General features: G+C 49.7%; 1 protein-coding gene across 1 annotated transcript in view; it reads left to right on the top strand.

Annotated features, from left to right (window-relative positions):
* msk (importin-7 msk) overlaps positions 1-15,078 on the top strand; it is a 62,023-nt gene that overhangs the window by 31,276 nt on the left and 15,669 nt on the right. The window contains exons 9-13 of the mRNA XM_077660972.1: positions 3,917-4,318; positions 5,262-5,678; positions 6,450-6,542; positions 8,377-8,460; positions 9,333-9,469. Coding sequence (XP_077517098.1) covers positions 3,917-4,318; positions 5,262-5,678; positions 6,450-6,542; positions 8,377-8,460; positions 9,333-9,469 — 1,133 coding nt within the window. The remainder of the gene's footprint in view (positions 1-3,916; positions 4,319-5,261; positions 5,679-6,449; positions 6,543-8,376; positions 8,461-9,332; positions 9,470-15,078) is intronic.

Raw genomic sequence — 15,078 nt, 5'->3', positions numbered from 1 at the left:
ATGGTCTCATTACATGTGGTGTACTAAATCTAATCTAAGTGTGCGCGGAGTTAGTGGGTTGCTCTTTGGTCAGTGATAAATAAAGCATTTTTGAAAGGGAGACTATCCATTGGGCATGCATTTTGACCTGAAAAAATGTGTTTTCGTTTTAGTGCAGATTTTCACGACCCCCGCGACATATGTTGTAAGCAGTCTACACTGTATAAGTCAATCCCCCTCACCTAACTAGGAGCCATCAGTGGGGAAAAAAAAAAAGAAAGAAAGCGTCTGACACCAAATATACCTACTTCCTCGCTTTGCTGCCACTACAGCTGACTCTCGTCAAATACGAAGTTCATGGGGGCTGCAAAAAACTTGACGTAAACGAACTTCCTATTAAGCACAAAAACCGCATCTTTGTTGCTCGCGAAGTGTAGTTTCCTAAGAGAAATAGTTTTTCGTCTTGCTCTGTTTTTTCTTGCCGAATCTCACTGCTGAAAGCAAGTTACCGTATTTACTCGCGTAATCCTCGCCCTTTTTTTCCCTGAAAATCAACACGAAGTTTGGGGGTGCGATAATTATGCGGGGAAAATTTTCAAGCAAATGTTTCGGAGTGTTAAATGCAAAGATGAATGGGTGCAAGATCAGGATTGTCATGTCCGCAATTGTAGATATAACGAAAACATTACTTTCAAGCGTAACTTAGCTGCGTTATAAAAGTACAGGGTGAACGTAAGCTCAAGCTGCTAAAGCACTTTATTTGCCGCGCGCAACCTCCCCGTCACTACTCGCGTTGCATACGTCCTGCAGGCAATTCTATTCTTCATCAGAGTCCGTGTCGACACTGGAATCGATGGTTTCTTCATCTTCCGATGCTTCTTCGTCGTCCCACACCAGGTGGTCCTCGGTCGCATCCAGGGCGTTCGAAATTCCTGTTTTCTTGAAGCTTCTGGCCACCATGCTTACATCAATCATCCCCCATGCCTCTGATACCCAGCTGCACAGCAGCTCCACGGACGGTCTTTTGATCTTGCCGCCCGGCGTCAGAGCATGTTCAGCTTCGGCCATCCATTCTGCGTACAGCCTCCGGACGTTATCTTTAAATGGCTTGTTCAAAGATACGTCAAGAGGCTGTAGCATTGATGTGAGGCCGCCGGGTATAACAGCCAGGTCCGTGCGCAGTTCCTTGAACTTCGCCCGAACCGACTCTTGAAGATGGCCCCGAAAGCTATCAAGCACGAGGAGCGACGGAAAAAGAAGCGCTCCCGGTCGCCACCCCCACACAGTCTTCACCCAGTCCACCATAAGGTCCGCAGTCATCCACCCCTTTTCTTGGACGTGCACGTGTGTACCAGGGGGGAGCTTTCCTTTCGGGAGGGTCTTCGGCTTGAAAATGACGTACGGTGGGAGCTTCCGCCCGTCCGCCGTCACGCCTAGCATGACCTCTGTGCACCTCTGTTTTTCGGCACCTGTAGTCCCGACGTGCACAGTCCGAGTGCCTGTCTGTTTGACTGTCCTGCTGCTGGGCATATCGAAATTCAGCGGAGTTTGGTCCGCGTTCCCTATCTGGGAGAGCAAGAAGTTTTTATCCTGCCGGATCCTGATAACGAATCGATGGAAGTCCACTATTTTCTCCTCATAGGCTGCGGGCAGGCATTGGCAAAGCGTCGTTCGCCTCCTGAGCGAGAGTCCATTGCGCCGCATAAATCGTGTGGCCCACCTGTTACTAGCGCGGAAGTCTTGCACCGGGATGCCCTCCATTCTTGCGATTACGAGCGCCTGGTTCCGTATCAAATCAATCGACACAGCACACCCATCCGCTCGTCGAGCCTTGATATATTCCAGTAAAGAGGATTCGACGGCAGGAAATTTCCCCAGTCTTCGGTCCACGGAAGGCCTGGCGCGTCTTACCAGTCGTCTTGAGTTCGTCGTGCTGCCGTCTCCAATACCGGACGCAAAACTCGTTGACGCCGAAGTGTGCTGGCGGCGCAGTTGCCATGTTGAAACGCATACTCAATAGCTTTTAGCTTAGAAGCAGCTGTGTAGCTTGCGTAGCGTCCCATGGCGAAGCGGCACAAAGAGCACGTTTCAACACGCAAATAAGGCAAACGAGGCCTACAAGACACCGGAGAGCTGGAGACACCTTCGCAAAATGGCGTAGCGGTGGTGAGTGGATGAGCGGTAGCGGCGGTGGCAGTGGATGATAGCACAGTACCGCCGCCTAGTAGCACGCGCGCCCAACCATGGCAGTTAGTTGTGGCCGCAGTCAATAGATGGCGATCGCTACGACAAGCAGACGGCTCGCGGCGGTAATTTTGGGGGTGCAATGATTATGCGGGGGAAAAAAATTTTCCAATTTTTGATAGCCAATGTGGGGAGTGCGAGCGTTACGCGAGTGCGAGCATTATGCGAGTAAATACGGTATACATTCTGTAGCTGTGGCCTAATGCGTCCTCCGTGTTACCTTCAGCGACAGATAAGCGCTTCTCGAGAGCAAGCCCTGAAGGCTCACTTGCTCGTGCTTCCCTCGATGAGCTAGCAGAGGCATCTTCTGAACTAGTTATCACAAAACCACATGCCGCAAGCTTGTTCGTTATTAAGTTGGAAGGCGTGTTCGGCTTGATCCCGTACTTCCGCGCAATGTCCTGCTTGATGGTGCCTCCCTTTTCATATTCCTTCAAAATGTTGACTTTCATCGCCAAGTCCAATGTGCGGTAAGAGCTGCAAGTTGCCATGGTTATCAGTGCCGCGACTGCAGTCAAAATCCAAACCGTGGAATCATCCACGAAACAAACCAATGCGCTGCTGACACTGCAACAAAGACACTCGACAAAGGTGTAGGGAAGAAAGTTACGCGGCTGCGGGCACCTATGGCGGCTGTACCAAAAATTAATCATGCCGCTTCAATAACAGCAGTGCAGCGGATTGCTGCGATGGTGATGACACCAGCGCTGAATTCGAAGCTGCTGTGGCATTTGAAAAATTGTGCATTCGATTAAACAGTGACGGTTATCTAGAGCCTCTTGGCTGAAATAACTTCTAATTAAATGATACTGTGGGCTTCTAACTTCCAATTATTGAACCGTTTTTTTCTATAGGATCACGCGCAAAACTGACGAGACCAACACTTCACTTCTAATTAACCAAAAATTCCAGTTAAACGGCTTCGAATTATTGGGATTCCACTGTATGTTTGTAACGTGTGGTGATATCAAAAAGTTTGAGACTAGCTTTCTTTACAGAGCTAGTCTCAAAGTAGGACTGTGCAATGTGACACAGTGTGGTGATTTAGAACTGTCATCTGTCAGCGGCAATTACCGCTCCAAAACACACTTCAAGAGAAGATCAAAGTTGACGCCGGTCTGTTTTCGAAACGGTACTGCCAAAAAGCACATTCAGTTGGAAGGCTGGAAGATCAGGTAGCATGCGACTGCCCTGGTGATCACTTGTTTGATGTAAATGGTTGCACAACCTCCGCGCGACGTGCACACTTACGAGTCGCAGGCATTTCACGACCATTAGGTTGACAAGCGGCAGACATGAGGAGGATGCTTATCAATTTTCTAGCCTCGTGACCACGCTTACAGGCGGTCTCACGCCCTTCATGACTCCGGTGCCCAAGTTGGGGTGCGCTGAACGCTGCCCACCTCTTAATCAGTATTGAAAGCAAAGAGGGGGCCTACCGCTATGTTCAGGCTTTAGAACAAAAGGTGTTGGCCGTTGCCTTCTGAGAAAAAAAAGCTAAAGGTGATTACATTTAAAACAACAAAATATGGTAATCTTGCCATCCAACTTCTTCCTGGCCGCAGTGCATTGAATTTTCTATCCCCTTTTGTTAGTTCGAACTCCTTTGGCGTCCCCGTGAAGTTTGAATGAACAAGCTTTCACATGTGCTGGTGTGCTGCTTGAATTTCGGCTTGGGGGGGGTGCAATGCAGGACCAGATGGAGGCGATGCTGGTGGCGCACGTGTACCCAGAGTTTGGCAGCCCCGAGGGGTTCCTGCGGGCGCGGGCTTGCTGGGTGCTGCACTACTTTTGCGAGATGCCCTTCCGGTCAGAGGCCAACCTGTTGCGCGCCGTCGAGCTGCTCACCAACTGCCTGCTGCACGACAGCGAACTGCCCGTGCGCGTCGAGGCAGCCGTTGCCCTGCAGGCCTGCCTCACCTGCCAGGAGAAGACCCAGTCCAGTGTGGAGCCCCACATCAAGGAGATCACCATGGAGCTGCTCAAGATCATTCGTGAGACGGAGAATGACGACATGACCAACGTTATGCAGAAGATTGTCTGCATGTACTCCGACCAGATCGCGCCCATCGCAGTGGAGATGACGCAGCACCTGGCAAGTTTTTCCTTCCTTCTCGTGGCAGTGCTGCACCTTATGTGATGCATTTGGTCAGAAGGAACTTCCTTGCTCTTTTGAAGTGCTTTCGCTTTTGTGTAGTGAGAGGTTGTTTGTTTCATTCCGCTCAGTAAAGCGCGTGCATTTACAGTGAAATGTGAGTAGTTTGCAGTTGGTTTATTCAAAACCTTAGTTTACTTGAATGTTATAAAGTCCCAAAATTTGCCTCACAGTATTTACTGGATAATATGAGCAGTCAACGTGCTGATGACCAAATAATGTGTGGACGTCTGTTTTGCCCTCCGACTCCCAACAGTTAAGCAAACACCAAATTGACTTTGTGCAACCACTCATTTCCAGCAATGTGTAGTCTGGAAGTTGGCAACTGCAACCAGCGTTTTCCTTTGTGACTTGCTTGCTTTGCAGAGCTGCTGCATGCTTTGCTTACATTTACATGGTTTGCTATTTATGTGTGCTGAACGTGTGCAAAATGTGGAGATTTCTGCTCTGCAAAATGCACCAAAGTTTTGTTCCTGCCCATCGTTGTTAGACTGCAGGATGCACTTGTGGCAAAAGATTAACACCAAATTGACTTTGTGCAACCACTCATTTCCAGCAATGTGTAGTCTGGAAGTTGGCAACTGCAACCAGCGTTTTCCTTTGTGACTTGCTTGCTTTGCAGAGCTGCTGCATGCTTTGCTTACATTTACATGGTTTGCTATTTATGTGTGCTGAACGTGTGCAAAATGTGGAGATTTCTGCTCTGCAAAATGCACCAAAGTTTTGTTCCTGCCCATCGTTGTTAGACTGCAGGATGCACTTGTGGCAAAAGATTTACTCGACCACAGTGCACAGTGTAATGGACTTTACCGAGGGCTCAGGAAAAACAAGTTGTTGCCATCTTGGAAAGTTGTAAGAGCTTGTGCGCCCTTGCGCTGTGCAGGCGGCCACCTTCACGCAGGTGGTGGAGACTGGCGGTGACGGGGATGAGAAGGCCATGGTGGCCATGGGGGTGCTGAACACCCTGGACACCCTGGTGACTGTGCTAGAGGAGCAGCGGGAGCTGGTGGCTCTGCTGGAGCCCACCCTGTTGCAGCTGCTGGTGGGCCAGGTGCTGGGCCAGTCCCTGCTCGAGTTCTACGAGGAGGCCTTCTCTCTCCTCTACTCGCTGTCCTGCCGGGGCCCCTTGTCGGCCGACATGTGGAAGGCCTTTGAGGCCCTCTACGTCGCCTTCCAGAAGGACGCCTTCGACTTCTTCACCGACATGATGCCCGCACTGCACAACTTTGTCACCGTGGACACACCGGCGTTCGTCAGCAACGAGAACCACCTGGTGGCCATGTACAACATGTGCAAGGCGGTGAGCACTGTGCTGTGCAGCATCAGGGGGACAGTTGATCACCAGTGAGAGAAACGGGGTGCTGTTTTAGTGGGGGAAAGATTTGAGAGCCCCTTTGCCACTTTTCACTGAGCACACCAGAGAAGTGGTCTAGTTTCGGGTTTAACTTTGCCCAATCTAGATTCATAGATGGACATGGCTTCATGTTGTTGGAAGGACTATTGGCATAATGTATTGTGCCTGTGGTGAACATGCTTGCCGAAAAAAAAACGAGATACGACAGAGAAAAGTTCAATTGTGCCATGAGGTTCGAGTGCATTTTATTGAATGGCTTAAAAGAATGCAGGCGATTATCTAAAGCAAAGGGGACAATGGTCTCATGTCGCGTCTGGTACTACAAAAACCAGCCACCTGAATTACTGTAAACTGCAACCAAAGCAGGAGACAAGCCAAAGACCTCAAAGCTGCCTGGAGGCAGTGCACTTGCCTTGCAAAAGAGGTAGGGTTGGAGGTGTACTCTGTACCCTGAATTCTAGCTGGCATGTAGCTGTGTTCCTCTGAGGTTGTGGCTCAGTGTGCAAGATCTTGCACTGGCACTTGTTCTGCAGATCTATTCAAAGTGTCATCCAAAATGAAGTATCCTGAAATAGCTTGCTGGAAGACACGAGGTGTGCTTTTGCCGTGAGCACACATGTGAGTACTGTGTTGGGCGCCTTGCAGGCATGCGTTCAATGTGGGAACCCAATGGATTTGATAGTTTTTTTGGATTGCCTTTTTTTTTTTTCCACACAGGTGCTTGAGGGTGACTCTGGCGAGGACCCCAAGTTTCACGCACTCAAGCTCCTTGAGGTGATCATCCTGCAGTGCAAGGGACAGATAGATCAGGTGGGTTGGTGCTGGAAGTTTATTTTGGCAACTGTTGAAAGAGTATGAGGGCTCAGTGAGGTTGTCACTCTTGCTAGCCTGCTAGCCCAGATTGCCAGCCTGGTCTTGGCACCAGCTCAGAGCACATGCAGGGTGTCAAAAGCCTCGTGCCTCCAGGCATCTGGATGTGGAACTTATTCCAGTGCTCAGAGGTCTGGAATAAACCAGTGTTTGCATGTTGTGCAAGCATGTTCCTTGGGGTTCACCAAAGAAATCAACTTTTAAAATCCCCCAAAAATGGCCAAAATTAATTTTTTGAAAATTGTTGTATTGCTTGTATGCCCCCGATTTTTTTATGCTGTCCTGAAGTTTCATTGCTGAAATTCTCCAAGAACTACCCTAAAAAAAAATGTTTTCTAACTGCCGCAGCTCTGTATTGTGGGGGAACACTTGAACAATGAAAGTTTTTCTCTAGTACGGTTCTCTGCCTAGGTACCGTATTTACTCCAATCTATGCCAGTACTTTTTAAAAAAAAAAGAGAGAAGCATAACACACAGTTACCTCCAAATCTGGCCATCCCCGATCAACGCGCCAAGCACGATGCTGACCTCCAATTTTGGATCGTGCCACCCATGAAATTTGGCCTTGACAGATTTGGACCAAAATTGATGTCTAGCAAAATTGATGATGTCCTGGCTCTGTTAGGTGAAAGCGCGGCGACATCCAGTTCGGAACAGTTAATATATGAAAGGCGCGCATTCACTACGTGCACCATTATTCATGATCGAACCTTGAGCCGTCGTGGCGGAGTTGTAGCGTGTTTGCCTCAAATGCCAAAGGCCCTGGTTCGATTCCCAGCCTCGACACAGAGCTTTTTTTTATTCAGTGAGTGTGCGTGGGGTTTCAGTGGCTCCCGCCACCGACCACGTGGTTGATCACATGGTCGGTGGCGGGAGCCACTGAAACCCCACGTGCACTCACTGAATAAAAAAAAGCTCTGTGTCGAGGCTGGGAATCGTGGTTCGTGGCCAATGTAGCTTTCACTACAAAATCGTTTGTAGCGAAACCTACAAACCAAACCTAAATCAATAAGCAAACCTAAATCACCAACAAAAGCGGCTGCATACGTAATGGATTATGTACTAGCATATGTGTTATAGTATTGTAAGGGAGTGAGCTTAGAAGCGAATGCCGGAACGGGTCACCGACGTGCCCTAAGGAGGGCGCTGGAAGAGCGCCCCGTAAACCGAGAGTACACGTTGCTGGCGGGAGTCAGACTGGCCCCTCTCCTTGAAAAGCGGGGGAGCGTTTATTATCTTTTCCCTTTCCCCCGTGCAGCTGGGTGCCGCTGAGAAGGCGCCTGCGGTGTCCTTGGCGTCTGCTGCCTTGGGGAATCGTCACAATATATATAATGCATGAGCCAACCGCAGCCAGGAATATTAGCTTGCACAGCCTTCATGCAGGATTGCTGGGTAGAGACTGCAAGCAGTGCTCGAAACTGCCAAGTTGGCTGGTTGGCCGGCTCACACAGTGAACATATGCGTCAAGCGCTGTTGGCATGCTATCTTGCATTCGCATTATCCGTAGCAGCGCGGAACTGTTTGAAACACCTGAATTTGTGCATGTTGCTCATGCTGCTAGCAGACGTGAATTTGTCATCAAGATTTTACAGCATTCGCAGTTATGACCCAACAGGGCCAGTACCATACAAGCTGTGTTGACAAGCACATTGGCTGTTTTATTCCTTGATTGTGCACGAAGAATTGGTAGCGTGAAAGCCGATTTGCTGCGTATCGGCTTCTCTGAGCGCAGTCTCGTGACCGTGTTGCTCCTACCCTCTTCCCTCCTGTGCAGTGCATCTTTTCGTTTGTGGAGCTTGCCTACAGGATACTGGAACAGGCTGGCTCGGCCCCTGGTCTGCAAGTCATGGGCCTGCAGGTAGGAAGACATTGTTTCACATGCAACTCTGGCAGGTGTGAAATGGGTGCTTCTCATCACTGATCATATGCACCTAGCCTACCTCTATATCCCATGTAACTAGCATAATGAACTTTTCCAAAAAATTTTCAAAATTTGAGGATTGAATTGGCACATGCATGATAAAAGATGTGGGCCACAGCATGAGCGCTGCACTGCCATCAGTAATGTGTAGTACAGCAATGCCTGCCGCTTGCCATCGGAGCAGGGTACCGTTTGATGCTGGGGAGGCAGTTTAGCATGGCTAAGCATGAAATATTGTGTGAAAGCAGGGTTTTTGGCAGGTGGACATGAACGCCACATACTTTTGTAAAAGTGGGATTGAGATGTGCACTGACCTAGGGAGCCAGTATGCGCCTTTCCGTTCCTCAAACTCAATGGAGTGTAAACCTTCTGCTCGTTCTGAGAAAAGTAAAGGAGCCTAACTGCCTCAGTTTGTGTGTGGATGCCACTGCCTACTGACAGCGTGATTGAGGTGTCCACTGACACAGTGAGCCAGTTACACTTGCTACTCAGAGGCTTCACACACAATACACAGACACACATCGCTGAAACCTGGAGAGTGCGGCTAGAAGTGCTTTTGCACTGAAAGATTGAAGTTCTGTGTAGCCAGTGAGGTGTCATATCCTTGTTCGATGCAGTACTGTATTGAGGTTCGACTGTATGTGTGGCAGGACCATGTTGAAGAGGTGATGAGTACCTGATTAAGATGTGGTGTCAAATGAAGAGGTGCACATGTGCAGTCTTTGCATCGTGGACGTCTCTGTGTCCCTGCTTTGTGCTGGGTGCGGGCAGATTTTGTGGTCACTCTCACTGGTCTTGATCTTCTGCAGGTGGTCATAGCAGGGCTCTACTACAATCCAGCTCTGCTCTTTGAAACACTAAGCAAGATCCAGAGGCCGAACTCGCAGGACAACCTGCTGGACCACTTTGTCAAGACGTGGCTAGGGAACATTGAGTACTTCATGGGGTGAGTGCGCATGGAGGGACGTGGCCCCAGTAGTGTTCATTTAATCTGTTGTCGAATGCTTAGCTTTTTTTTTTTTTAAGCTACAAATCTGTTGGGTGGTGTCTCTAAGCTTACCTTGAAGAGGCTCTCAGAAACCAAAATGAGACCATCCTGCAGCCTTGTAGGTGCCATCTGCGTTGAGCACATTGTTTCAAAGAGTGTGTCAGCAACATGTTAATGCCTATAGATAGAACAGAGAAATAATAATTGACTAGTAACTTTCATATTTCAATTAGTTTTGCTAGGGTTCCTGTTTATGTGATTTGTTGACATGGTGAAGTATTTTTCATCGTCATCATCATCGTCAGCCTGACTACACCCACTGCAGGGCAAAGGCATCTCCCATGTCTCTCCAATTAACCCTATCCTTTCCCAGCTGCATCCACCATTTGCCTGCAAACTTCTTAATCTCATCCGCCCACCTAACCTTCTGCCGCCCCCTGCTACGCTTGCCTACTCTTGGAATCCACACCGTCAGTTATTAGGGGCGTGCAAATATATTAAAATTTTCGAATACGAATATGAAGAAAAAATGGCTTCGAATATCGAATCAAGTATCGAATATCTGTTCAGTACAACAAAAAACTTTTAGAAAATGATAAACAAGCAAATGTTGCCTCCCACCTTTTTTTTTTTTTTTTTTTCAAAATAGTGTATGGTCTTTGGAACTAAAACAAAACTAGACTGCCTCAGTACCATATAAAAAAACATTATGTGCACAGAAATGCATACTAATTGATTAGAGAGCATAACAGTATCCAAACTGTATTGAGGTCATGCAAAACAAAATCCATAACATGACAAGACTGGCAAAAAAAAATAACATGATGACTAGTAAAACCTCATTCATTTGGAGTTCAAGGGACCAGAAGAAATGCCTGGTTCATCTGAAGGCCTTGATTTACAGTAGAATCTCGTTACAACGAACTTCACGGGACCGCCGAATTTCAATCGTTATTTTGAAATATCGTAGTACTGAAAAACCATTATTTTCATGTCAGTAATGCATCACAAGAACTAAAATTAGGTACCTTTGCAGCAGATTTATGTGTTGGTAAGTAAATAATAAACGATAACGCTGGGCACAGTTTAACTACAATTTATTGCTTGAAAAAGTCTTATCTTCTTCTGGCGAGTAGACGACAAACGCTGCAGGACGAACGTCTCCACATCCTCGACCTTCCTGTGCACGTCATCGGGGACATCTTTGCAGCGCCCGAGGAATGATCGGGTCTTCTCTAAAAAGACTAGGACATCCGAGCTGGAAACAATCTCTTCCTCTTCGTGCGCTGATCCAGTGTTGGCATCGTCTTGCTCACGCACTTGATTCACGATGTCTTCGGTGGTGAGCTCCGCGGATGTAGCCGCCGCGCTGTCGCTATCCACATAATTCGAAAGTCGCTGTCCACGGTAGTTGCCCAGCCGCAGACGTTTTCTTGAGGGAGCCAGCTGCGACACTCGATGTAGTTTTACGATCTTGTCCCGATCTTGGAACATCGTTGCTATTGTTGACGGTGTAATGCCAAGCTCCCTGCACAAGTCCGCTTGCTTTTTTCCAGCAGCTGCGACAGAATGTCCGCTTTTTCTTTAAGCGAAAACTGGCGTCGCTTCTTTTTAACGCGGGGGCCAGGAGAACTCATTGTCAGCAAAGCTAATGCACAACACAATCACAGCGCCGATAACTTCGCAGATCCTAACGTTCGCTGTCGACGTGGTGACACTGCGCTGAATAGGCTTAAGACTGCTGCGCAGTACGTATGTGACCACACGCTGGGTGGATGATAATGGCCTTACCCTTTGTATCGGGCGGCAGCTCGCGCCGCCTCGCGTGATGGCGATACCGCTGGGGCTGTATCCGTTGCAACGAGTTCCCCAGCGCGTAGCTGATGTTTCGGATGATGATGACAGGCGTCAGCTTCAGGGATTTGGTACGGAACTTCGTAATAACGAAGCGTTTTGCGACGAATGCGAGATTAAATTACATACGTTATTCTGAAATATTCGGTAATTTGAAATTCGTAGTACTGAAAGTTTTTTACATTGAAAGTATAGGCATTTTGGCGGGGATTTTAAAAAAATTCGTAAATCTGAAAATTTCGTTAATCTGATGTTCGTAGTAACGAGATTTTACTGTATAAAATTCTCACCCCCCCCCCCCCCCCCCCGAAAAAAAAAAAAAAACCTGCCGGAAATGCTCAGACGCAGCAAGGCCTTATGAGGCGGCTTCATCACGCTAACACCTGTAAGCTCGTGATGAGCCGCCCGTTTTGTAGTGCTAGAAGAACAACAGAAATGGAAGCAAGGGCCCGGGGAACACACTGGCGGCGGAACGGCGAGACTGTTTCTAAAAAAAGAAAAAGAAATCACCTGCGACGCAGCAGTCGGCGTTCGAAAGCCACGCGGAGCAAGGATTGAGGTCCGAACTGTTTATTTGCGCTGCTCGCGCTGTGGCGGTCTAGCCCAACTTCCTCTTTTTTGTACGGTGCCGCGCGCCATGGCCTGCAAGCCGAGTGCGGCGTGAGGGGCGCTACAGGGCTCCCCCGTAGAGCGAAGCCACGAGATTCGCCCAGCGGATGTGCTTGGAGGAAGCTGCGCACAACGGTGGCGCAGTCGAAGCGAGAGCGAGTGTAGGGCCGACGGGCAGAGGAGTGGCAATGTGGGCTGGTTTGAGGCGGTCAGCAGCCACGACGTCTTCACAGCCGTTGACGCCTAACGTGTAGGCCTTCTGCGCACGATGCAGGACGCAGAACGGTTCATCAGGCCAGTGTGAGGGGTGTACAGACATGGTCACTGTGGATGAAGACATGGGTGCAGGAGGCCAGGTCCTGGTTGACAAACACAGACTGAGGGTCACGGGCTGCAGGGGTGACAGGAGTAATGTGGCAAAATGTGTTGCGTAGGTCTCTGATGTAGGTGGAAGCGTCATGGATTAACGGAGGGGAGGAAGGAGAGAAATCCCTAGGGAGACGCAGGGCAATACCGTAGACCAGCTCAGCAGAAGAACTGCCAAGGTCAGCCTTAAGTGCCGAGCGAATGCCCAAGAGGACGAGGAGAAGGTGGTCGGGCCAGCGTTCCCTTGGCTGATAGGTGGTAAGGGCAGCCTTCAGTTGACGATGCAGGCGTTCCACCATGCCATTGGCCGAAGCATGGTAGGCGCCGTATGGATGTGGCGAACGCCCAGAATATTGGCAAGAGCAGTAAACAGGGCCGATTGAAACTGGCGGCCGCGGTCGCTGGTGACGACAGACGGGCGGCTGAAACGAGAGACCGAGCCGGCCATGAAGGCTTAAGCAACGGTCTCGGCTGTAGTATCAGCAATGGGCAACGCCTCGGCCCAGCGGGTGAAACGGGGCACACAGGTGAGCAGATAAGTGGCCCCACGTGATAACGGGAGTGGTCCAACATTGTCTATGTGAATGTGGGAAAACCGTGCGTCAGGTGGCTGAAAAGGAGAGGCACGTGTGACGGTATGCCGGTGAACTTTGACGCGCTGCCAGTGAAGGCAGGTTCGTGCCCAGTGGCGGACGTCGGCATTGATGCTTGGCCAAAGGAAACGAGATGTGATCAGCTTCTGTGTACCACGAATACCAGGGTGGCTCAGGCAGTGCAGTTTTTCAAAAATGATGTGATGGAAAGCCAAAGGTACGTAGAGGCGCGAGACGCCAGTGAATGTCTCGCATGCAATAAACTGGGAGGAAAACGGCAGTGGACATTCGGTGAAGGACAAGTACATGGATGAGGAGCAAAGACGATGCAGCTCTGGATCATTGCGCTGTGCAGGCGCTAGTTCCTCCATGTCCAGAGGTTATTCGGACGCCATGGCACTAGCACAAGAAAGCACATCAGCAGCAGCATTCTTCGGGCCATCGATATGACGGAGATCCATTGCAAACTCGAAGATAAAACACAGTTGGCGGATCTCGCGTGCGGTGTAGGTGCTGTGGTTCCTTTGGAAGGCAAACGTCAAGGGCTTATAGTCCGTGATGGCGTGAAAGTCCCGGCCCTCCAGGAAGTAGCGAAAGTGCTTGATGGCGAGGTACACAGCAAGGAATTCTCGTCCGGAGGTAGCCTCAGGTGCCTGCAGCTTTTGGGAGAAAAAAACGGAGGGGCTGCCAATTAGAGACGTACTGCTCGAGAATTGCGCAGACGGCAATGCTCGAGGCATCGGTGACGAGGCGCAGTGGAGCATCAGGAACTGGATATATGAGCAAAGTGGCGTCTGCGAGCGCCTTCTTGGCAGCAGCAAATGTAGCGGCAGCATCCTCAGTCCACTCAATTGGCGCAGCAGAATCTTTTTTTGGAGCCAAAAGATCAGCCAGAGGCTTCAGGACAGGGGCGCACTTCTGGAGAAAGCGGCAATGAAAGTCCAGGAGGCCCAAGAATTCTCTGAGCTTTTTGAGTGACGTGGGGGCCAGATAATCTTGAATGCCTTTGACTTTGCTGTCGAGAGGCCGAATGCCCTGTGGAGTGACAAGGTGGCCGAGGAACTCTGTTGTAGCTACGGCAAAGAGGCACTTGTTCGGGTTGATGATGAGCCCATATTCATGCAGTCGGTGGAAGAAGGTGCGCAGATGAGCTTCATGCTCAGTATCCGATGAACTTGCTACGAGAAGATCATCGATGTAAGTGAACACGAAGTCGAGGCCTCGCGTAACCTCATTGATAGCTGGCTGAAAAGTCTGTGCGGCGTTGCGCAAGCCAAAAGGCATCCGCACGTACTCAAAGAGGCCAAACGGTGTGATAATGGCCGTCTTCGGGATATTAGCGAGCTCCACGGGAATTTCATGATAAGCCTTTACAAAGTCAATTTTAGAGAAGATCTTGCACCCAGCCAGATTTGATGTGAAGTCCTGTATGTGAGGAAGTGGATAGCAGTCTGGCAAAGTGTGAGCGTTGAGAGCGAGATAATCTCCACATGGTCTCCAGTTGCCCGGATCTTTTTTTGGCACCATGTGAAGTGGCGATGCCCAGTTGCTGGGAGGAAGGGCTTACTATGCCGAGTTCAAGCATGTGTTGGAACTCACGGCGAGCGATAGTGGGGTGTTCTCCCGACAAACGGCTAGGGCGATCAAACACTGGAGGTCCCGAAGTCACGATGTGGTGAGTAATCGAGTTCTTCACTGGTGACTCTATGCTGTGTGGCCTTGTGAGGTTGGGAAAATCAGCCAGAACTTTTGCATACGGTGAAACAGGGAAGAGAGCGCGAAGCCCCGTCGCCGCAGTGGTGGAGAGTACGCCGTTGACGAAGAGGTGCATGCTGAGGCCTATGAGGCGATGAGCTTGCATGTCGACGTCTAGGTTGAAGAAACTGAGGAAGTCCACACCGAGAACAGCTTGCGAGACATCAGCGATAATGAAGATCCAGCGAAACATGCGGCGTAATCTGAGGTTAAGCGTCGGGGATTATTGGCCGTACGTGTGAATGGGGGAGTTGTTGATCGCTTGGAGCGGTGAGGTCTTTTCGTTGCGACGGCGATCTGCCCAAGAGGCCACTATGACGCTGACTTGTGCTCCCGTGTCGACCAGGAAACGAGTGCCAGTAATCTTGTCCAAGACATAAAAGAGGCGGC

The sequence above is a fragment of the Amblyomma americanum genome, chromosome 4, assembly GCF_052857255.1.
Source record: "Amblyomma americanum isolate KBUSLIRL-KWMA chromosome 4, ASM5285725v1, whole genome shotgun sequence".
NCBI lineage: Eukaryota > Metazoa > Arthropoda > Arachnida > Ixodida > Ixodidae > Amblyomma > Amblyomma americanum.
This window is presented reverse-complemented; position numbering and strand designations above follow the sequence as displayed.